Source organism: Sorex fumeus, unplaced genomic scaffold (assembly GCF_029834395.1).
Source record: "Sorex fumeus unplaced genomic scaffold, SorFum_2.1 ptg000034l, whole genome shotgun sequence".
NCBI classification, from domain to species: domain Eukaryota; kingdom Metazoa; phylum Chordata; class Mammalia; order Eulipotyphla; family Soricidae; genus Sorex; species Sorex fumeus.
Window position 1 is genome coordinate 5,587,416 of NW_026606091.1, and position 23,751 is coordinate 5,611,166.

Consider the following 23,751-nt stretch of genomic DNA (forward strand, 5'->3'; position numbering starts at 1 on the left):
TTCAAATTTTGGGTTTAGACATGGTCACTTCATCCCAGGAGTCGCAATAGGCCTTATTTCTTGAATAAAATTTCCAGGTGGCCAGAGAAGTAATACAGGATTGAAGCACTTGCCTTGCATCCAATTGACCACAGTTTGATCCTCTGCACCACACTGAGCACTGCCACAAATGACCCTTGAACAGAGAACCTGGAGTAAGCCCTGAGCACCACTGGGTGTGGTTCATCCTTCCATCATAGAAAGAAAAATTTACCAAATCAAAACAATTTAGAATGACTAAAGGCAGATTGAAGTTTACTTGGGGATGGAAGGAGAGTAGTGAGGACTGGGTGATGAAAGTGCTGTGATTTAAAGAATACTTTTTAGTAACAGAATTATTTCCTGTCTTATGGCAGTTTTTGTGGGTACATATATACTATATACAATATGTATGAATGTATGAAAAAGTCACTTGATCACTTGCCTTCCCGTTAATCATCTATTTGCTCAAGTGGGCGCCAGTAACGTCTCCATTTGTCCCTGTCGCATGCTAGTGTAGCCCAATGGCGTCTGCTCGTTCTAGGAACACGAATAGCCTCAAACTGATCATTCAGGGTCTTGACGAAGAAGTCTGACCATCTGGTAGGTGGGTGGCCACGTGGTCTTTTGACATCCTGTGGAATCCAGTCGGTAATGGCTCTAGTCCAGCGGTCTTCTCCAAATCTCATTACATGTCCAGCCCATCTGATTTTCTTTCTTTCTTTCTTTCTTTCTTTCTTTCTTTCTTTCTTTCTTTCTTTCTTTCTTCCTTCCTTCCTTCCTTCCTTCCTTCCTTCCTTCCTTCCTTCCTTTCTTTCTTTCTTTCTTTCTTTCTTTCTTTCTTTCTTCCTTTTTAGTGAAACACCATGAGGTAGAGTTGTCAACTTAACAAATTTTTGTGCTTGGGTTTCAGTTCTACATTGATCGAGTACCCATCCCTCCACCGGTGCCCATTCTCCACCACTACTAATACCAGTATCCCTCCCACCCCCCTGTTTTTCATAAACATTGTCTTCGTGAGATTCAGCTGTCGTCCAACCTTTCCACACTCACAGTCGAAGTCAGTCAGCATTTGTGCCACTTGGCTAATGTTTGGTGTTATTAGAACAATGTCATCAGCAAAGCGGAGGTGGTGTAGTTGCTGACCGTCTATCTTCACTCCCATTCTTTCCCATTCCAGTCGTCGCATGATGTTCCCGAGGGTGGCACTGAAGAGTTTCAGTGAAATGGTATCACCCTGCAGAACCCCTCTCTTGACATGTATGATCACTTCTTTGTAGAATGGTGAGATCCTGGTAGTGAATCCGCAATACAGCTCACGGAGGATCCTGATGTATTGGGCTTGAATGCCCTGATTGGCTAGGGCTTCAATGACCGCTTCCGTCTCAACAGAATCAAAGGCCTTCTTTAAATCAATGAACGTTAAACAGAGCGGCATCTTGAACTCCCGAGAAACCTCAATGAGCTTGGTTATCGTGTGGATATGGTCGATGGTGCTGAATCCTTTGCGGAACCCGGCTTGCTCGCATGGTTGTCCTTCATCTAGTGTTCTGCCAATCCTATTTAGGATGACTCGAGTGAACAACTTGTAGATGACAGACAATAGGCAGATCGGGCGATAGTTGCCAATGTCATGGATGTCTCCCTTCTTGAACAGTAGTACGGTCCTGCTGGTTTTCCACTGGGACGGAACCTTGCATTCAGACAGGTAGCGTGTGAAGAGCCGAGCCAGTGTATTGATGAGTACTGACGGCAGGTTCTTCAGGTGTTCAGGTCTGACCTTGTCTGGGCCAGGTGCTGAAATTAAAAACATGAAAAATGAAAAACATCACATTATATATATTAATAAATATAATTTATTACATACAGATTATACCAGATTATATGTAGAAAAAGAAAGCTCTAGAATATTATTCTGAGCATGATTTTTATACTTCATTTCCACAATGGGCGATAGTAATTCAACGTATTATAATTCTGGGATTTTGTACTTTTTTTCTTTTTGTTTGTTTTTTGTTTTTTGGGTCACACCTGGTGATGCTCAGGGTTTACTTCTAGTTCTGCACTCAGGAATTGCTCCCTGTAGTTCTTGGGGGACCAAATGGAATGTTGGGGATCGAACTCAGGTCAGCCATGTGCAAGGCAAAGACCCTACCTGCTGTACTGTTGTTCCGGCCCCATACAGTACTCTTAAGTGAACTATAAATATTATGTTTATATTTTAAAATTTCAATTTGTTTTCAGGTAACTACTCTAAGAGTGAGGAAACTAGAAGAAAATATTGAAGCAGAAAGAGCAGCACATTTGGAATCAAAATTTAATTCTGAAATTATTCAGGTATAATTTTCTAAAAGAAGATAGCAATATATACGGAAGAAATGTTTTCTAGATTTATAATTTTTCTTGGAAACATTAGATTTAGATAAAGCAGTAAAAACAAAATTTACAAGATCAGTTTTGAAAATTTACAGATTTGTATCTGCATTTCTATTCTACTTGTTTACTTTAGTGTAAGATTATATGTTTTGGCTATTCCAGAAGATTTTTGGATAATAAATAGACATAATAATTTGGATAATTGTATATAATAATTTTGATTATCATATGTAAATATTAGTTTAGGAAGCATTTTAACATTTTCCTAGTTGTCCTTTAGTCCTCAGGTTATTTTATTTAATTAACTAATTAATTAATTTTTCCTCAGGTTATTTTAATGCAAATCTCAGATGTTATACTATTGCACCCATAAATATTTTGGTTAAATATTATTTCATAATAAAAACTTCAGTTTTCTCTGAGAAGTTTTTAGAAGTGAAAATATTTTTCACCTTTCTTAGGCTTATAAAGATGTTCATGTAATGATGTTTCTCATAAGAGGAAGATAATTAATTCTTATAGTTGAAAAAATAAACTCACGGGCTGGAGGGATAGTACAGTGCATAGGGTGCTTACCTTGAATGTGGCCTGCCACAGTTCAGTTCTTGGCACCCATTTGGTCCTCTGCATCCTGCCAAGAGTGACCCATGAGCTCAGAGCCAGGAGTAACCCTAAGCATAGCCCGGTGTGGCCCAAAGACCAAAACAAAAACAAAAAAGAAAAACTGTCATGGGTTAATTATTTTTTTAAAGCCATAGCAGAAATAAAGATATTTTTGGTTGAATGATGATCTGCTGGTGAGAAGCTATTAGTTAAGAGTGGTTCTCCTTCCTTTAATTACTTCTGTATCATCTTGTAGTTACGAATTCGAGACCTCGAAGGAGCTTTGCAAGTAGAAAAGGCCAGTCAAGCGGAAGCTGTTGCTGATTTGGAAATGATCAAGAATGAATTCAAAGAAGTTGAAAATGCATATGAACGAGAAAAGCATAATGCACAAGAAAGCTTTACAAAACTTAATTTGTGAGTATTTTACTGTAAAATCTTCTAAGTTAATATGAAGTTTATGAAAGCTATGTTAGTGTGAATGTGTAGTATTTTATGTATAGCTGCCATTAATGTCCAAGGTATATTAGGTATAAAAAAACTTTATAATGTATAACTATTCTTCTGTACATTGGTAAATGTGTGAATGGTCTTTTGGATTTTGAAATATGCCCAGTTTTTCTTTTCAGTTTCTACCTGTAGATTAGGGCGTTCGCCTTACAAGCGGCCAACATGGCCGACCCGAGTTCGATTCCTCCGCCCCTCTTGGAGAGCCCGGCAAGCTACCGAGAGTATTCGATATGCCAGACACAGTAACAACAAAGTCTCCAATGGAGACGTTACTGGGCCCACTCGAGCAAATCGACGATCAACGGGAGGGCCTTTACCTTTACCTTGCCTTACCTGTAGATATGATCACTGGCTTTTATTTCTGTATCTCCATCATATTTCTTTTTTTCAGAGGACAGACTTTTTTCTTCCCTTTTCCTGTCCTTTTCCTGGAACGTATTTTGGACAGAGTTTATGTAACCTTGTTTGGATCACTGGTTTCTTTCTTTAGTTTTCCAAGCAGTGCTCGAGTGTTTGGCAGGTCACTCCCAATGATGCTTATCCATCCAGGCTGGACATTTCAATGCCTGGATCACACAGTGTCTCACTGTTAGGGCCCAGCAGTGCTGGAAGTCATGAGGGCCACAAACAGCAGTGCTCATGAGCTTCCAGGGCAGGTGCAGTGGTGCCTGGGGGCTATGTGGTACCAGGGATCTTATTCGACTGCTGAGTGGTCTCCTTGGCCCTAACTGATAATTATTTAAATTTTGCACATTTGTTTGTTCAGCAATGCTAGAGATTCAGTGCAAGGAAAATGCCCTAACCACTGGGTGCTGTCCCTAGCCCTGATCTTAATTTTTAAACATCACTTGATCACTTGACATCCCGTTACTCATTGACTTAACTTGAGTGCGCGCCACCAACGTCTCCATTCATCCCTGTCACATGCTAGTCTAGCCCAATGGCGTCTGCTTGTTCTAGGAACACGAATAGCCTCAAACCGATCATTCAGGGTCTTGACAAAGAAATCTGACCATCTCATAGGTGGGCAGCCACATGATCTTTTGACATACTGTGGAAGCCAGTCGGGAATGGCTCTAGTCCAGCGGTCGTCTTTAAATCTCTTTACGTGACCAGCCCATCTGATGTTTGACACCTTGGCAAATGAGACAGCGTCCCTGATTCTTGATCGTCGACGGATGTCAGAACTCCGGATTCTTTCTCTCATTTGAGTGAAATGTGATATTCCAAGCATAGCTCTTTCTATTCTTCTTTGGGAGACCTGAATAGCGTTCTCATCTTGTTTGCGTAGGGCCCAGGTCTCTGAGGCATATGTTAATGCAGGAAGAACAGTGGAATCGCAGAGATGTGCCTGGAGCCGGAGGTTCTTCATCCTCTTAGCTATTTCTTCGATGCTCTTGAAGGCGTTCCAAGCCACTCTCTTCCTTCTGCACAACTCAGGTGCCAGGTCATTTGCCATGTTGACTTCTCGACCTAGGTACACATAACTGCTGTATTTGAAAATGCTTGTTCCATTGAGAGCGAATGGAACGACAGGAACAAGACTGTTTCTCATAAACATTGTCTTCGTGAGGTTCACCTCAAGTCCGACCTTTCCACACTCACGGTTGGCCAGCAGTTGTGCCGCTTGGCTGATGTTTCGTGTTATTAGAATGATTTTTAAACATAGAATATTTTATTATATTCTTTGATAGTAAAGAATGTGATACTGTTTATTAGTTCCTCTATGTGGAAATGGTTTTCTTTAGTGCCTAAATCAGAGCCTGATACATAAAAACAGTCAATTTTACAGAATCATCAGATGATCAACGATCACCACATTTTAAGCTGGATTAGATTTTGTGCACCAGTCCTAGGTTTTTCTCAGATTATCTTTTGTAGTTGTTGTGTTGGGGATCAAACTCAGGGCCTCCAACATGCACGACAAGGTCCCTACCACTGTGATACATCCTTTGCCCCTTCTCAGACTCTAACAGAACCAAAATTCTCTTTCAACACACCTCAGAAGAGCTATCATTTTTTTAAATGTTCTGTCACATAAGATTCTCTTCCTTCTGGAACTCTCGATCCACCTTCATTTCATTCTGAATGAATTGCTGCTCAGCTTCCTGTCATAGTCATCTTAGGACCATTTTACCCCTCTCTTTGAATTCTTTTTACCTTGGATCTCATTTGCTGATCTTTCCTCTCCCCGCTTCCCCTTGGTTTCTTGGGCTAAATCTGACACTGCTCAGGTCTTACTCCTGACTCTCTGCTCAGGCATGACTACTGGCAGGGTGTGGGTGACCATATAGGATGCCAGAGATCAAATCTGGGCAGGAAGGCAAGGATTTATTTGGTTTATTGCATTTATTTTTTAATTTTTTATTTCTTTGGTCAGGTTGGCCTTGTTGTCTGCGTGCAAGGCAAACGCCCTACCCGCTGGAGTGATAGCACTGCGGTAGGGCGTTTGCTTTGCGCGCAGCCAGCCTGGCCGAGCCAGGTTCGATTCCTCCTCCCCTCTCAGAGAGCCTGGCAAGCTACTGAGAGTATTCAATATGCCAAACACAGTAATAAGAAGTCTCACAATGGCGATGTTACTGGGCCCACTCGAGCAAATCGATGAACAACGGGAGGACAGTGTGTATGATTTCTTTGCTCACACCCATTGATGCTCAGGGGCAATACTCCTGGCTATGTGCTCAGGAATCACTCCTAGCATTGCTCAGGGGACTATATGGAATGCTGGGAATTGAATCCAGGTCGGCCACATGCAAGGCAAATGCTCTCCTCTCTGTACTATCACTCCAGTCCTGGTTTATTGCATTTATTGGGGTCAATATCAGAATGAAAATAAATAAATGGCATCACTTTAGTGAAAATTACCCTTTTGGTGAATTATCTATAGTAACTTTCAAACTGAATTACTTCTAAGTTGACTTCCTCTAATGTCCGTATAAGGCTCTAAATACTGTTTAATGCCAGACTGAGAATAATTTAATTAATTTTTCTTTTGGGTCACACCCGGCGATGCACAGGGGTTGCTCCTGGCTCATGAACTCAGGAATTCCTCCTGGCGGTGCTCGGGGAACCATTTGGGATGCTGGGAATCAAACCTGGGTTTGCTGAGTGCAAGGCAAATGCCCTAACTGCTGTGCTGTCGCTCCAGCCCCAATTTAATTAATTTTTTTTGGGAAATATGTGCACCAGAATCAAACCCAGGGCTTGGTATAATGTGACATGTATACTCTATAACAGTGCCATTCTTATGACCGTAACTTACATAGGGCGGCAGATCCTTTGAAAATAAGTTCATGTATTTTCACAGTGAATAATTAGTGTTTTTTTTTTATTTGTCATGCTGTTATACCAGTAGAACTTCCTGGACATTTAAGAATAAAATATTAGTTTCATTTCTAATTTTATACTTTAACTTGAGAATTGTTTGTTAGGAGTACTTTCAGTTTTGAGATAGCTTATGAATTAATTGAACTGTGATGGCTGGGTTTTATTTATAAAAAAAAATGGTGAGACCAATTTGGTGAGACCAAATTGCCATGAACAAGATCCATTTTGTTTATAACCTTGGGAATAGTTCAAATATCTTTTATTAGAAGGTAGATGTCTTTCCTTTAGAGTCTTTTATTTAAGAATGCAATCAGTTTTTGAAAAAAATGAGAGGTGGCCTTTGAAAGCTTTTTGGAATGCAAGCATGATATATTGTAGATCTGCCACTATGTTAAAGGTGTTTAGTAGGCCTTGACAAAAGCATATTTGAAAAACTTGCTCTGACATTTTAACTTTTCAGATTAGAAAGAGAGTTTCTCTCTAAAAACAAGAAACTAAATGAAGAGATCGAGGAACAGAAGAAAGTAATTATAGACCTTTCAAAGAGACTCCAGTATAATGAAAAAAGTTTCAGTGAATTACAGGAAGAACTTGTGATGGTAAGAATAAAAAAGTACCCTGTGGCAATTACTTTATTGGGCCAAATTTGATGTTTAACAGGTCTTTCTCTCACCACGTGCCATGAGGTAATGGTATGAAAGTAATTTTATTGATATTGTTATACATTTCAAAAGTACTACAACTGATTACAGCAAAGATATATATATATATAAGCATTTCTTTTTTGTGATTACATGAATCAGTTAGAATTATGAATTATAGAATGTTATAACAATGTTACCTATGTAGAAGGAGGGTCATGTTTTATAATTAATAGAACTAATAATTTCTAAGATTCCCTTATGTAATCAGTTTGTACTGGATCATTTTGACTTCTTTCCTCAATTATCTAATATTCGCACTGTCCCAAAATTTATCTAAGGTGTGAATCTAATCTTGATATGTTCTTTTTATTCAGAATTCATCACTGCTTCTCTGTTGTTTTCAGAATAAATCCAGGTACTTGTCATGTCGTTCTGAAGCCCTTCTCTTCATGCTTCCATGTTAACTTCCATCTTTTTCCATTGACTGTTACTTCTGTTGCTTTAGCACACTGATGTATCTTTGATTTCCTAAAGAAATTACATATTTTCATATTTTCTTGCTTTTCTTTTTAGGGTCTTACTTTTTGGAGAGCCACACTCCCCTCTTTCTCTCTCTCTCCCTCTCTTTCTCTCTCTCTTTCTCTCTCTCTCTAACAAATTCCCATACATCCTATAACTGTCAGCTTTTTATTCTTACAATATGTGAAACTTTGTGTGAATGTTTCCAGTCTCATCCTTCTAGATAAATTAAGAATTTCCTTCTGATTTTGTGTTCCTTTTGTACTTAGTTTAGTATCTTCCTCATAGCACACCAAAATTATATGTGTGTATTTCTCTTAGAGATTTTGGAGTGCATTTCAGGAACACATTGAGTTTAACTTTATTTTATAGATCCAGATTCTTTCATAATACTTGCCATAGTGAACAATTGTTGGGTAGATTTATTTTCTTGAGATATAAATATTCTATGCATGCTGGGAACAAACCCCAACAGGGAAGAGATTGAGTGTATTTTTTTCCTCCCCGCCACATATGTACTTTCCTGAGAGACTTACTTCATTTTCAGTTACACAGCTATTTCAGTTTTTAGTGATGTCAGTTATTCTAAAATATACAGATCTCCCACCACCATAAAAAAGTTGGAGACTAGGTTTTACTAGTAAATGGTGAATAAATCTTTGATGCCCACATATACAGGTAATGAAAGGATCAAATTTAAACTACAATTTCAAGTGATCTAACATTATATACAGTCTCCATTCTATCTAATTTCGTGTGTTCTTATGTAGGGATTGATGTCATTTTGTGCTCTGTGGTTAAATTTGGACTTTAAGTTCTTCACATGGCAGACTTGAGAAAGTTTAGAGCTCTCCACAGCATGTGCAGATGTCTACCACTATTGTGGACTACTCAAAATTTGATGAGTATTCTCACTTCTTGACTCCTTCCTCAGAGGAGAGAATTAGTGGTTCAGGAAAACATGTTGAATCATTGAGGCTGAGCTGTGAATCAGCTTACTAGACACCATATTCAGTAGTTTGAAAAGTGAGCCAGATTTGTAACTGAGATTGCAATAGTAAATTTATAACTGAGATAGCAGTAGTGAAGATATTGTCCTCAGTATGTTGTGAATTCTCCTAATTCTGTTCTTCTAGCACTTCAATGACTAGATGTGAAGTAAAAGAAGACCAGTTTAATTTATCATGTAGATATGGGTATCTTGTGATTAAAAATCTTTGTTAGTCTAGAAAGATATTCAGGGGTCCAGGTGCTTGTCTTGCATGCAGACGATGCTGGTTTGATCCCTGACACCACGTGGTTTGATCCGTGACCACAGAACACTGAGTAGCTCCTGAACTCCACAAGGTATCAGGCAAGCAACACCTCCCCCATCCTTCTAATTTATCTGATGTCAAAATGTTTTTTTTCATTTCATTTCATTTCATCATCCTGTTGTTCGTCGATTGCCTCGAGCAGGCCCCAGTAACGTATCTTTCATCCGAACCCTGAGATTATATTCAAGGCTATTTAGGAGAATGAGACCCATCATTGTTACTGGTATTTGGCATATTTGGTACGCCACGGGGAGTTTGCCAGACTCTGCCCTGTGGGCAGGCTACATTCGATAGCCTGCAAGTTTGTCCAAAGTAGGAATGAGATGATAAGATGTCATAAAAGATGTCCTGATAAGATGTCAATTCGCGGCCGTGTGGTTCCGGGAGCTGGATTTTATAGTCTCTGAGTCTTGGCCGCTGATGGGATTACACGGCGCCAGGGGGCCAGGTGGTGGGTGTGACCCCCGCCTACTGGAATTTGGAGGATCTGGGTGGAGGATGCTCGACTCCAATCCGAGTAGGCTGGGAGATCTCGGCCCCGAAACCCGCGTGGATTTGTCCCTCTGCCAGTACCTTCAGGTGTGCGGAGAGTGGTCTCAGCATGGTGGTGGCTGGTCCTGGAGGTCTTCGATGCCGGAGCCCTGGTCAGGGCGGGGAGGAAAGCTCAGCCCGCTCCCTTCCAACGGGCCCCGGCGAGGAACAGCCAGGCGCGGGGGGCAGACTGCACTGTTCTCGTCTGGGAGCTGGATTTTATAGTCTCTGAGTCTTGGCCGTTGATGGGATTACACGGCGCCAGGGGGCCAGGTGAAATAAACCTCCATTTATTTGTTTGGCCTTTGACACTCTCTCTCTCTCTCTATATATATATATATATATATATATATACATTATATATATATATATATATAAAGTAAAGTAAAGGCCCTCCCGTTGATCATCGATTTGCTCGAGCGGGCCCAGTAACGTCCCCATTGGAGACTTTGTTGTTACTGTGTCTGGCATATCGAATACTCTCGGTAGCTTGCCGGGCTCTCCGAGAGGGGCAGAGGAATCGAATTCAGGTCGGCCATGTTGGCTGCGTGCAAGGCAAACGCCCTACCGCTGTGGTATCACTCCAGCCTATATATCTATATATCTATATCTATATCTATATCTATATCTATATATCTATCTATCTATATCTATATCTATATCTATATCTATATCTATATCTATATCTATATCTATATCTATCAAACTGTTGTAAGGATCATTGTGCTGAAGATTGTCAGTGAATTGTTTCTACAAAACTTTATAGATTGGAATGTAGTTTCTTGCTGAAGAGTTAGTGAAGTATTCAAAAACGTCTAAAGATTTCAGTCAATGTGATCTTGTTCATATGGGTTGACCCAGCGACTTAAATGCTCCTTTCAATTTTTAATTTGCATATCTCTGGGTGTATTAGGGAAACTGTGAAATTTTATTCATTTTCATGATGAGTTATGACCTCTTTGAGTATGTGTTTTATCATTACTTATAGTTTCAGTAGTTGCAATAGTGTTGAAGTATTCATACACAAAATTTGGTATTGATGCAATTTACTACATCCTGTCATCCCAAAGTGCCAAGACTTTCCACCACTATCCCTGTGTCTCTTCTGGTCTTCTTTCAGCCCCTTTGATCCTCTGTTTCTAAAGCTTCTAAAAATCTCTATGTTTTTCCATCTGCTCTTTCCCTCTTGTTCCCCGCCCCTTTTCTGTTAGTTTTCTTGTTTTGTTTTTTGGACTATACTTGGTGCTGCTCAGGGCTTACTCCTGTTATTTGCTCAGGAATCACTCCTGACTGGGATTGGGGCACCATATGGGATGTTGGGGGTTTTACCTGGATTAGCCACATGTAAGAGCAGTGCATACCCGCTGTACTATCTCTCCAGTTCCTGATGTATAGATTTAAAAGACATGATTAGGAGAAGATGATGGAGAAGGAATCAGGTAAAAACTGCAACAAAATAGAACTGACCAAAGAGTTCCAAGAGTGATCCTCCAGAGTTAGTGTGGTGATAATCAGCTAAGAGAGTGAGGAAAGTTCTTTTTTTTTTCTTTTTGGGTCACACCCAGCGTGCACAAGGGTTACTCCTGGCTCTGCACTCAGGAATCACTCCTGGTGTTGCTCCGGGCACCATGTGGGATGCTGGGAATCGAACCTGTGTTGGCTGTGTGCAAAGCAAACGCTCTACCCACTGTGCTATCGCTCCAGCTCCGAGAGTGAGGAAAGTTTTTCTATGGGAAAGCCGTTATCCAATAATATAACCAAATGCAGTTACAGGTTTGGGAGAAGGACAAAAACGTTTGAAATCTGTGGGCTACAAATGAACCCATGACTTTTTTTTTAAATTATTAGTGGGCCGGAGCAATAGCACAGCAGGTAGGGTGTTTGCCTCGCACAGGGCTGATCTGAGTTCGATTCCTCCGCCCCTCTCGGAGAGTGCGACAAGCTACTGAGAGTATCTCACCCTCACGGCAAAGCCTGGCAAACTACCTGTGATGTATTCGATACGCCAAACACATTAACAACAAGTCTCACAATGGAGACATTACTGGGCCCACTCGAGCAAATTGATGAACAATGGGAGGACAGTGCAGTGCAGTGCAGTGCAGTGAAACACCATGAGGTACAGTTGTAGACTTACAAATTTTTGTGCTTGGGTTTCAGTTATACAATATCAAGTACCCATCCCTCCACCTGTGCCCATTCTCCACCACCAATGATCTCAGTATCCCCCCCCCCATCCCACCCCGCCTCTGTGGCAGGGCATTCCCTTTTGTTCTCTCTTTCCTTTTGGGTGTTGTGGTTTACACAAGAGGTATTGAGTGGCAATCATGTTCGGTCTATAGTCTACTTTCAGCATGCATCTCCCATCCTGGGAGGATCCTCCCAGCCCCTTTGGTGTTCCCATCTCTATCTGAGCTGCCTTTTCCCCAGGCATGTGCAGCTGGCCTCCAAGCCATGGAGCGAACCTCCTGGTACTTATCTCGACTCTTCTTGGGTGTTAGTCTCCTATTTTGTTACTTTATATTTCACAGATGAGTGCAGTCTTTCTATGTCTGTCCTTCTCTTTCTGACTCATTTCACTTAGCTTGTACTCTCCATGTCCATCCACTTATAAGCAAATTTCATGACTTCATCTTTTCTAACAGCTGCATAGTATTCCATGGTGTAGATATACCAAAGTTTCTTTAACCAGTCATCTGTTCTTGGTCACTTGGAACCCAAGACTTTTTAGGGACCTGCCAGCACAAGGCCTGGGCAGGAAGCTGGTACAGAGCCCAGCAGCCTCTCAGACCTGCAAAAATAATGGGGAGAGCCATTGCAGCCATAGGCATAGAGTCCTGCTCCCTGCTGCACTTCATGCAGAGGTTTCTAGCCTCTGGTGACTCCAGAAAAAGGCAAAAGATAGTATTCTCCCCACAAACCTCTTCTTGGCAAAGGCACCTACCTACTTGCAGAATGAGTTGAACTGGGGGGGGAGGGGAAGGGATCTGGATATTGGTTGTCAGTCCAAGCCCAGGAACTGAACCAACAGGGTGCCTCATTTCTATTGGCCAAGGAAATAGAAGCAGAAATAACAACAAACGGGACTACATCAAATTAATAGACTTCTGCATTGCAAAAGAAGTTGTAATTAGAATAAAACGTCTCCCTATGGACTGGGAGCAAATATGCATTCACACACACTTGGCAAAGGCACAGTATCCAAGATGAAGCACTTGCAGAATCAGCAATGTGATCCCACAGTGCCATCTTGTAAACTCATCTCTTGACCCAGCTCTTGGAGACTCATGATTAAATCTCAGATGAGATCAACTAGCTGCAAAAATTCATGGATACATCAGTCTCTTCAAAAACTCTGGCGCACCCTCAGGAGTAGGACGGGCTGAGTCCCCACCCTGCTGAAGCCTCAGACCTCACAGCTGCTGCCATGCCGAGGGTCTGACTCCACTACCTCATGACTGAGCTCTGCAGAGCCGCTAAACTGCTGACAATTTCAGGTCCACCAGTCTCTAGGCTGAGAACTCTAAGGTCTTCTCTGAGGTGGGGCGAGAGGAGCAGCTTCTCCCACCCCCTCATACTTCCAGAATCTCCAGAAGCCACACCCACATCACACAACCGCCGCTATTGAAACTCATTGCCCAGTTAAATAATCTGGAGCTTCTTGACTATGTGGACAGGGACAGCTACAAGCTACAATACTGACATCCCAGCAGTAGCACACCAAAGTAGTTGGGAAAGTAACATAGAAACCCAAAAGCTCAGTAATCAAAAACATTAATACAGAAGGATCAGCTAACAGTAATAGCTTAGTAGTAAACCCTCAGACAAGGACCTCATGTCCCTCTGGTGAGATACAACAGTTTTCACAAATTTTCTTTGGCTGAAGCATTTTTTGATAATTGCAGTAGACATTTAGCTGTAACAAGCAACATAAAATAAATTATTTTGTGTATGCTAAGGGGGCAGGTTTGAGGAGTGGTTGGGAAAATGGTAACAGTGGCAGAGGGAAGGTGACAGTGGTGGTGGGATTGGTGTTGGAATACTAGTTACAAATGCATCATAAGCAACTTTGTAAACCATGGTGTTTAAATAAAGGGGGGAAAATTAAGAAAAAGCCAATTTAGAAGTGGAAAAGATAATCCCATCAAAATAGGGAGAAGTTTCTTTGGTAACTCATCAAAGAACACATATAGATAGTCAATAGGTATATTTTTAAAAAGCTCTTCATCATTTATCATCAGGGAAATGCAAATAAAAACTGCAACGAATATTCCATCACACTGGTGAGATTGGCACACAATAAACATTGTAGAAACAAGCTGGCAGGGATAAAGGTAAAGGTAAAGGCCCTCCCGTTGTTCGTCGATTTGCTCGAGCGGGCCCAGTAACGTCTCCATTGGAGACTTTGTTGTTACTGTGTCTGGCATATCGAATACTCTCGGTAGCTTGCCGGGCTCTCCAAGAGGGGCGGAGGAATCGAACTCGGGTTGGCCATGTTGGCTGCGTGCAAGGCAAACACCCTACCGCTGTGCTATGTGGGGGGAAAAAGAACCCATATCTACGGTTGGTGGGAATGACTTCTGGTGCAACCTCTATGGAACTTGGATATAGAGACGTCTCTAAAAAATTAATAATTGAGTTTCTGTATGTCCCATTGATTTTACATTGCAGCATCTACCCCAAGAACCCCAAATACCTTTCCTCCCCGTCCCAATGAGACCCCAAGTCGCCACCCACTAATGGCCTCTCTGGCTCCTGATCAAGCTACTTAACAGCCATGATCCCAGAGACTCAGAAACAAATCTCGAAACCCAACAGCTTTTGGCAGAAATGTGTCTGGTCCCTGTAGTAGGTTAACGGTGCTGAGTCATCCCAGGTGGGAATAGGTTTCATGCCTTGGCATGTTCCCCCTGGTGACCCGGTGGCCGCCATCCTCCAGAGGCCAGTCAAGTTTGGGCCCTCAGTGATGAGACACATGGGGCCTCATGGGATGGGGGTGGAGCCGGCCCTTTCCTCCCCATCCCAAGGAGACCCCTAGTCGCCGCCCATGAACAGCCTCTCAGGCTCCTCATCAAACTGCTTAATGGCCATGATCCCAGAGACTCAAAAACAAATCATGAAACCCAGCAGTTTTTGGCAGAAATGCGTCCAGACTTCGTAGTACGTTACTGTTGTTGGGCCACCCCAGGGGGGAAAGGGTGCTGTTCCTCCGCCGGCTCCCCCTTGGCATCTTGGTGGCTACCATCCACCAGAGGCCATTGGACAGTCAGTTTGGGCCCGCAGTGATGAGACACGTGGGGCCTCATGGGATGGGGGTGGAGCTGGCCCTTTCCTCCCCACCCCAAGGAGACTGCAAGTCGCTCTCCGCCCACAAACAGCCTCTCTGGCTCCTGATCAAGCTGCTTAACGGCCATGATCCCAGAGACTCAGGAACAAATCCTGGAACCCAGCAGGTTTGGGCAAGAAATCCCTCCAGATTTTTTTTTCTTTAATTTTTATTGGTGAGACACCATGAGGTACAGTTGTAGACTTACAAATTTTTGTGCTTGGGTTTCAATTATACAATGATCGAGTACCCATCCCTCCACCAGTGCCAATTTCCCACCACCACGGATCCCAGTATCCCTCCCACCCCACATCCTCCCCATCCCACCCTGCCTCTGTGGCAGGGCATTACCTTTTATTTTCTCTCTCTCCTTTTGGGTCCTGTGGTTTGCAAGAGAGGCATTGAGTGGCAATCATGTTTGGTCTATAGTCAGCTTTCAGCATGCTTCTCCCATCCTGGGAGGATCCTCCTAACACCCTTTATTTGGTGCCCCCTTATTTATCTGAGCTCCCTTTTCCCCTAGCATGTGTGGCTGGCCTCCAAACCATGAAGTAAAATTCCTGGTACTAATCTTGGCCAGTCTTGGGTGTTAGTCTCCTATTTTGTTACTTTATGTTCCCCAGATGAATGCAATCTTTCTATGTCTATCCCTTTCTTTCTGAGTCATTTCACTTAACATGATACTTTCCATGTAGTACCACTTGTATGTAAACTTCATGACTTCATCTTTTCTAACAACTACATAGTACTCCATTGTGTAAATGTACCAAAGTTTCTTTAACCGGTCATCTGTTCTCGGGCACTCAGGTTTTTTCCAGATTCTGGCTATTGTAAAGAGTGCTGCAATGAACAAACAAGTGCAAATGTCACTTCGACTATACTTTTTTGCCTCTTTGGTTGGGATATATTCCCAGGAGTGGTATTGCTGGGTCAAATGGGAGCAAAATTTCTAATTTTTTGAGAATCGTCAATACTGTTTTTCAAAAGGGCTGAACCAGTTGGCATTCCCACCAACAGTGAAGGAGTGTCCCTTTCTTGCCACATCCGCACCAGCATCGGTTGCTTTTGTTCTTATGGATGTGGGCCAGTCTCTGTGGTGTGAAATGATATCTCATTGTGGTTTTGATCTACATCTCCCTGATGATAAGAAGCTTCTGCACCTCCAAAGAAACAGTGACCAAAATACAAAGACAGTCTACAGAATGAGAAAGGATATTCGCCAAATACCCATCCAACAAAGGGTTGATATCAAGGATATACAAAATACTGGTTGAACTCCACAAGAAGAAAACATCCAACCCCATCAAAAAATGGGGCGATGAAATGAATAGAAACTTTCTCAAAGAAGAAATTCGAATGGCTAAAAGGCACATGAGAAAATGCTCCCTCCAGATTTAGTTGTTAAAATTTCGGAATTTCAAAATCGTCAAACACTACTGCAGCCATGCGACATCATATGGTATTCATAACCAGCAATAGAAAACAAATCGTCTACTGTTGCCTTTGTGGCAGAACTGAGTGTTGGGGTAAAATCCCAAATAATAATGGTGGGTGTGGTGTCTAAATGTTGAATGTAATCAAAGTATATAGAGAGTAATTTGGAAATCATTTGCCCCACAGGTGGGGGGGGGTGTGGGTTGGCGGGTATACTGGGGATTTTGGTGGTGGGTAATGGGCACTGGTGAAGGTACGGGTGTTTCAGTGTTTCATTGTATGACTGAGACTTAAACCCGAAAGCTTTGTAACTGCTCTCACTGTGTTTCAATAAAGAAAATTATAAAAAATGGGAAAAAAAAGTAAGGTGAAGTTCATGCACAATTCAATCAGCCTAATCAGTGGCTGAATAAATAGCAGTACTCCTACATAAAAAAAAGAACCCCAAATAATATTTAAAAAATTATTTTAATTCATATGTTAATAGCAGAGCTAGTCACAGTAGCCAAGATTCGGAAACAATCTAAGTCCCCCAAATAAATGCATAGATCAAAAAACTGGTGTATATACATACTGGAATGCTGCTCAGCTGCAAAAAAGATGAAATCATATAATCTAGAAATTATATAGATGAAACTGGAGGGAGTCATACTGAGTGAAGTCTGTTAGAAATAGAGGGACAAATACAGAACTGTCTCTCTCATATGTGGACTATAAAGAAGCATAGTAGGAGAATAATTAATGTCCAGTGTTAATAGACCCTGAAAGTCAACATGCAGAACTGAGTTTGATGGGTCAGAGGTTGGGAAGGAATCTTGAGGCTTGCTGGAAGGACACTCGCACTACTGATTAATGTGGCACTCCCATTGTTCATCGATATGCCTGAGCAGGCACCAGTAACGTCTCCATTGTGAGACTTGTTACTGTTTTTGATATATTGAATATGCCACAGGAAGCTTGCCAGACTTTGCTGTGTGGGTGGAACACTCTTGGGAGCTTCCTGGGCTCTCCGAGAGGGACGGAGGAATGGAACCCGGGTTGGCCACATGCAAGGCAAATGCCCTACCCGCTCTTTCACGGATCACGGTTCACGGATCACGGTTCACGGTCCTCCCGTTGTTCATCGATTTGCTCGAGCGGGCTCAGTAACGTCTCCATCATGAGACTTGTTGTTACTGTGTTTGGCATATCGAATACGTCACGGGGAGCTTGCCAGGCTCTGCCGTGCGGGCGAGATACTCTCGGCAGCTTGCCGGGCTCTCCGAGAGGGGCGGAGGAATCGAACTTGGGTCAACCATGTTGGCCGCTTGTAAGGCAAACACCCTACCGCTGTGCTATCCCCCGGGACCCACTCATTATATGTCTGAAATTGTGTTATTAACAGTATTCTAAAGTATGGTGTATAAATAAAATTTAGGGAATAAGAGATGTGATTAGGAACTAGAGATATGGCTTAAGGGGTAGTTTATAGGCCTTGCATATAAGAAATCCTGAGTCTGATCCCTGGAACTACCTGGTCCCCCCAGGCACTGACTGGAGTGGTCCTGGTAATATCCCAGAACTGCTGGGATCACTCCCTGGATCCTGGAGCACTACCAGGTGTGACTTTCCAACTGAGAAACTGAGAAAAATGCATGAATTGTAAATGAATGATATGTTACTATTGTCACATAATATAATTTTAACATAGGACATAAAAGTATTTAATGAAATTAGTTTCATTGTACATATGCTTGAATTTTCACTTCAAGTTTTATTAAAACTTGGCTTGGGGCTGGAGCAATAGCACAGCGGGTAGGGCGTTTGCCTTGCATATGGCCAACCCAGGTTCGATTCCCAGCATCCCATATGGTCCCCCTAGCGCCGCCAGGACTAATTCCTGAGTGCATGAGCCAGGAGTAACCCCTGAGCATCGCCGGGTGTGACCCAAAAAGCAAAAAACAAACAAAAAACCAGCTTGGCTTTAAGTTTTATTAAAATTAAACAATTTCAAGTTCAGAAAAACCAAGTTCAGGACCTAAGAACTGAATGATTATTTAGTCAGTGAATAAATTCAATTGAATTTCTAGTCTCATCTGCTTTGTGTTCTTGCCTAGTAAATTCTATCAGAGATTTAGCAGATCCAGTTGGAGTTTCTGTCATAACTGCCAGCTTTAAATCTTCTTCTCTTGACTTGCTTTGTGTTTCCTTCAATGAAATTTTTTAAAAAATCTATAATTTCTTGAGATTTGTTTTTCTGCCACTCAGTAATATTTAGGTTGCTACTCTAGGAGAGACCATATATTGAAAAGGGAATTCTGGTTCTCATGAGGTTTTGTTCAAAGAGTGTTTTATTCTGTAAAGAACTTGTGATTGAAAATGATCAAGTATTTATGTTTTTCTCTATACTTTGAGTTTGACTGATTATATAATAGTAATGGTTGCTGGCATTAAATAGGATTTTTAAAAGTGCTTTGATTTTTGTGATATAGTTAATGTTATTTGATAATAGTTTTGCTTCAAATGATCTATTAGGTTTGTTTTAAAGGAACCTGTTCCTGATTTTGTAGGAGGCATTCAAAATGGTGAGGCTAATAAGTGTTCTGTTCTGAAGTTTGTCGATTTATTTTTCACCCCCCCAAAAAGAATAGTAATTCTATATGAACATTGTTTTTGTTCGTATAAAGCATCACTTTATCTCTCTTAGGGTTTCTGAAAAAACTTTGTACTATTAAATCCTGTTCATTGAATGTTTAAGTATATTTCTTGTACTTAAACGTTTATCGTTGGCTGGCTACTTAAATTGGTAAAGCTTTTTGGAAATTATTCTTGTGTATCAATAACTTTAAAAAATTCAAATTTTATTTTTCAATTAGTTCATTTTTGAGGTTCTGTGGTTTATAGTTAATCATGGTTTGTCATGCATAGTTCCAACACCACACCCATCACTAGTGTGCCTCTCCCAAGAACCCCAACACAGCTCCTTAGCCCCCAACCCCAATTAGTTGTGTGGATCAGTTCAAATCTCATTTTTGACTTGGCAAAAGAGTAGATGTATTTTTGTGTCTGTATTTATATTCATATGAATGAGAGAGAGAGAGAGAGAGAGAGAAAGATACGAAAGAGGGGAAGAGGGATAATGTATTGTTTCAATATCCATGTTTAGATTAGAATTAGCATGTACTGAAAAATAAGACTGCATAGGAGATGGTGACGTTTTGTCATAGCATTCAGGATCATAGAACTCTTCCGTCTATGGAATCATCATAGGAATGGGAGGAGGGAAAAAATAGTAAGATTTTTTTTATAAGGAACTAAGATATTAATGGACTGGAGCGATAGCACAGTGGTAGGGCGTTTGTCTTGGGTGCAGCCAGCCCGGCAGAGCCGGGTTCGATTCCTCCGCCCCTTTCGGAGAGCCGGCAAGCTACCAAGAGTATCTCGCCCACACGGTAAAGCCTGACAAGTTATCCTGAAGTGTTTGTTATGCCAAACACAGTAACAAGAAGTTTCATAATGGAGACGTTACTGGGCCCGCTCAAGCAAAAATCGATGAACAACGGGAAGGCGGTGACAAGATATTGTCATTGACATCAAGGAAAAGCTGTGGGTAGTGATATCATGAAAACTGGAACCATTATGTTTAGTTCTGCCTAGCAGTCACTCCTTGAGTCCTAAGTCCACTGGAAATGTAATAATGGTAACTAGGAAAATCAGTGGAAGATATGATGAAAAGGTGAGTTGTAGAGCAAATTATGTGACATTGATTAAACAATCTGATGCTTCCCAGTCTTTATACAGTTTCTTTGTAATAGCTTAAAGTATTATTTAAATTAAAATATAATGCTTAGTTGAGGCATATATTTCAGAAATTATAGATCATTATTAAAAAGGTAAATGTATGGTTAAAATTCTATTATTAAAAATACATTTGTGGGCTGGAGCGATAGCATAGTGGGTCGGGTGTTTGCCTTGCACGTGACTGACCTGGGTTTGATTCCCAGCATTCCATATGGTCCCCCGAGCACCTCTAGGAGTAATTCCTGAATGCAGAGCCAGGAGTAACCCATGTGCATTGCCTGATGTGACCTCCCCCAAAAAAAGCTAAAAAATTTTTTTTTGCTTTGCCCTATTTAGCTTTTTAAAAACTTATATTAAAAGAGTTCCTTACTGCTTTTGACTTGTTTTTGGCTTGAGTCCATTCCTTCCCTTCCTCTCCCCCATTAATAGAATGCCAATTTCTAGACAAATCTTTGCCCATGTATTTTTATGTTGCTTTAAAAGCTCATATCATTTTTTTGTGGCATTAAGTGTTTTTTTTTTAAATAGACATTCATTTGGCATTTTTTTCTGAGTTAGGAAAAAAAATCCGTGATTGTATTTCTTTTAAAATGGGCCACACCCAGCTGTAGTTGGGAGACCATATGATTCTGGGTATTGAATGGGTCAGCCAAGGTATAGGCTTCTGTAGACTCAAAGAAACATAATTACAAAAAATAAAAATGAAAAGAATGGCATATTAGATTAACCTAGAAATTCATGTGTCTTAGCAGTACGTGAAATGTAGCACATTAAGTATAACAAAGGTTATGGAACTATAACTATTTTCATTTTTATAATTGTAATTATAATTTTTCTGATTTGTTTTTGAGCTATGTCTCACTATTCCCATAGCTTACTCCTGGCTCTGCACTCAGGAATCACTGCTTGCGAGGTCGAGGATCATACGGGGTTCTGGGGATTGAACTCGGGTTAGCCATGTGAATGGCAAGCAAATTAACCACTGTACTATCTCTTTGATATCCGTGTAATTATAATATCTAATGATTATTAAACCTTTTTTAAAGCGGGGTTGTCATACTCTGCAGTGCTCAGGGGCGATTCCTAACTCAGTGCTTGGGGGTCACGCCTGGAAGTCCTTGGGGGACCATACAGTGCTGGGGATTGAAGTCAGCCTCCTTCCTCCCTGCAAAAAATGCATTCTGGGCCACTGAACCATTTTTTTTTTTGACCTCATTTACCTCACTTATTGTTCTTTTTAATCAAGCTTGACTGCTCTTCAATTACACATGAAAATATTTCAATCACAAGTTCAATCACAAGTTTCTCTGAACCTTCTTTGACTGCGTCAACCCCTTGTGCATACCAATTGTGAATTCATCACAGCATACAAAGTAGTGCTTTGTTCATGGCGGGTCATCAGTAAATGTTCATTTGAAATTTAGTGGGTTAGCTGGAATAACATTAAGATACTTTGTTCCTAGAGTAACTTTTTAATTTTTTTTGGTGGGTGAGTGCACCCCACAGGTGCTCAGAGATTTCTTCTGGCTCTGCTCTTAGGGATAAGTCCTGGTGGGGCTTGGTGATTAAACTTTGGTCAGCTGTGTGCAAGGCAAGCACTCTACCCATAGTACTGTTGCTCTGCCCCTAGGTTAAATTCTGTATGTTAATTATGTCTGGGTTGGAGTGATAGCACAGTGGGTAGGGCATTTGCCTTGCACATGGCCGGCCTGGCTGACCCGGGTTCGATTCCTCCGCCCCTCTTGGAGAGCCCGGCAAGCTACCGAGAGTATCTTGCCCGCACGGCAAAGCCTGACAAGCTACCTGTGATGTATTCATATGCCAAACACAGTAACAAGTCTCACAATGGAGAGGTTACCGGGCCCATTCGAGCAAATCCATGAACAACGGGATTTATAATTTATATATAATTATATATTATATATAATTCTGTTATACACAGTTTGTCACTGTCATCCCATTGTTCATAGATTTGCTCGAGCGGGCGCCAGTAACGTCTCCATCCATCCCTCTCATGTGCTAGTGTAGCCTGGTGGCCTATTGGAGGCTCTTTCAAGGTCAGGGGAGTGAGAATCATCATTGTTAATGTTTTTGGCATATTGAGTACGCCATGGGTAGCTTGCCAGGCTCTGCCGTGCGGGGGATATTCTAGGTAGCCTGCTGGACTCTCTGAGAGGGATGGAGGCTTTGGGGGCAGCCTCTAATCACCTTTACAGGTGTTGTCAGTCAGGCATATATGCGGGCAGGATACTTTTGGTAGCCTGCTGGGTTCTCTGAGAGCAAAAACTAGACAATAAGAGGTCTAGTTCCGGGAGCTTGGTTTTATAGTCTCTGGATCTTGGCTGTTGGTGGGATTTCATGGCAGTTGGTGGGTGTTACTGTCTAGCTACTGGAAGCTGGGGGATCTGGGTGGAGGAGGCCTAGCCCTGAACCAAGCAGGCTTGGAGATCTCAGCCCCGGGTCCTGCATACCTGGGTTCCTCTGCCAGTTCCTTCATGCGTGAGGCTCATCTGAGCATGTGGAGAGTGGTATTAGCACGGCTGTGGCTGGGTCGCAGAGGTCCTCAGCTGCCGAGGCTCTGCTCGGGAATGGGGAGGGAAACTCAACCTGCTTCCCTCTGAGGGGCCCCGTCGAGGACAGCCAGGCGCGGGGGCAGGAGACTCTCCATTGTTCTCTTCTGGGAGCTTGGTTTTATAGTCTCTATAATATAATATATATTATAGAATAAAATTAATTATATATTAATATATAACAATTATATATAATACAATTTATATTAAATATAAAATGTGAATAAAGTGATGGCTTTATTTTTATCTTTTGGTTGATTTATTTTATTTTTCACGAGCATCATGATCACGATTACGATTGCTTCGAGCAGGCCCCAGCAACGTCTCCCTTGTCCTAGTCCTGAGATTTTGAAAAAGTGCCATATTCAAGGCTCTTTCAGGGTTAGGAGAATGAGACCCATCATTGTTACTGGTATTTGGCATATTGGGTATGCCATGGGGAGTTTGCCAGACTCTGCTGTGTGCGCAGGTTACATTTGGTAGCTGCCAGATTGTCCAAAGTAAGAATGAGATAATAAGATGTCACAAGGCTGCGAATGCGGCCTCGCGCTTCCGAGAGCTGGGTTTTATAGTGTCTGGGTCTTGGCCATTGATGGGATTACATGGCGCCAGGAGGCCAGTTGGTGGGTGTGACCCCCGCCTACTGGAATTTGGAGGATCTGGGTGGAGGATGCTCAGTCCCGATCCGAGCAGGCTTGGGGATCTCAGCCCTGGGACCTGCAAGCCTTTGTTCCTCTGCCGGTACCTTCATGCGTGTGGAGAGTGGTCTCAGCATGGTGGTGGCTGGTTCTGGAGGT

General features: G+C 41.9%; 1 protein-coding gene across 1 annotated transcript in view; it reads left to right on the top strand.

Moving 5' to 3' along the window:
• CCDC171 (coiled-coil domain containing 171) overlaps positions 1-23,751 on the top strand; it is a 339,207-nt gene that overhangs the window by 63,564 nt on the left and 251,892 nt on the right. The window contains exons 6-8 of the mRNA XM_056117342.1: positions 2,263-2,355; positions 3,254-3,414; positions 7,295-7,433. Coding sequence (XP_055973317.1) covers positions 2,263-2,355; positions 3,254-3,414; positions 7,295-7,433 — 393 coding nt within the window. The remainder of the gene's footprint in view (positions 1-2,262; positions 2,356-3,253; positions 3,415-7,294; positions 7,434-23,751) is intronic.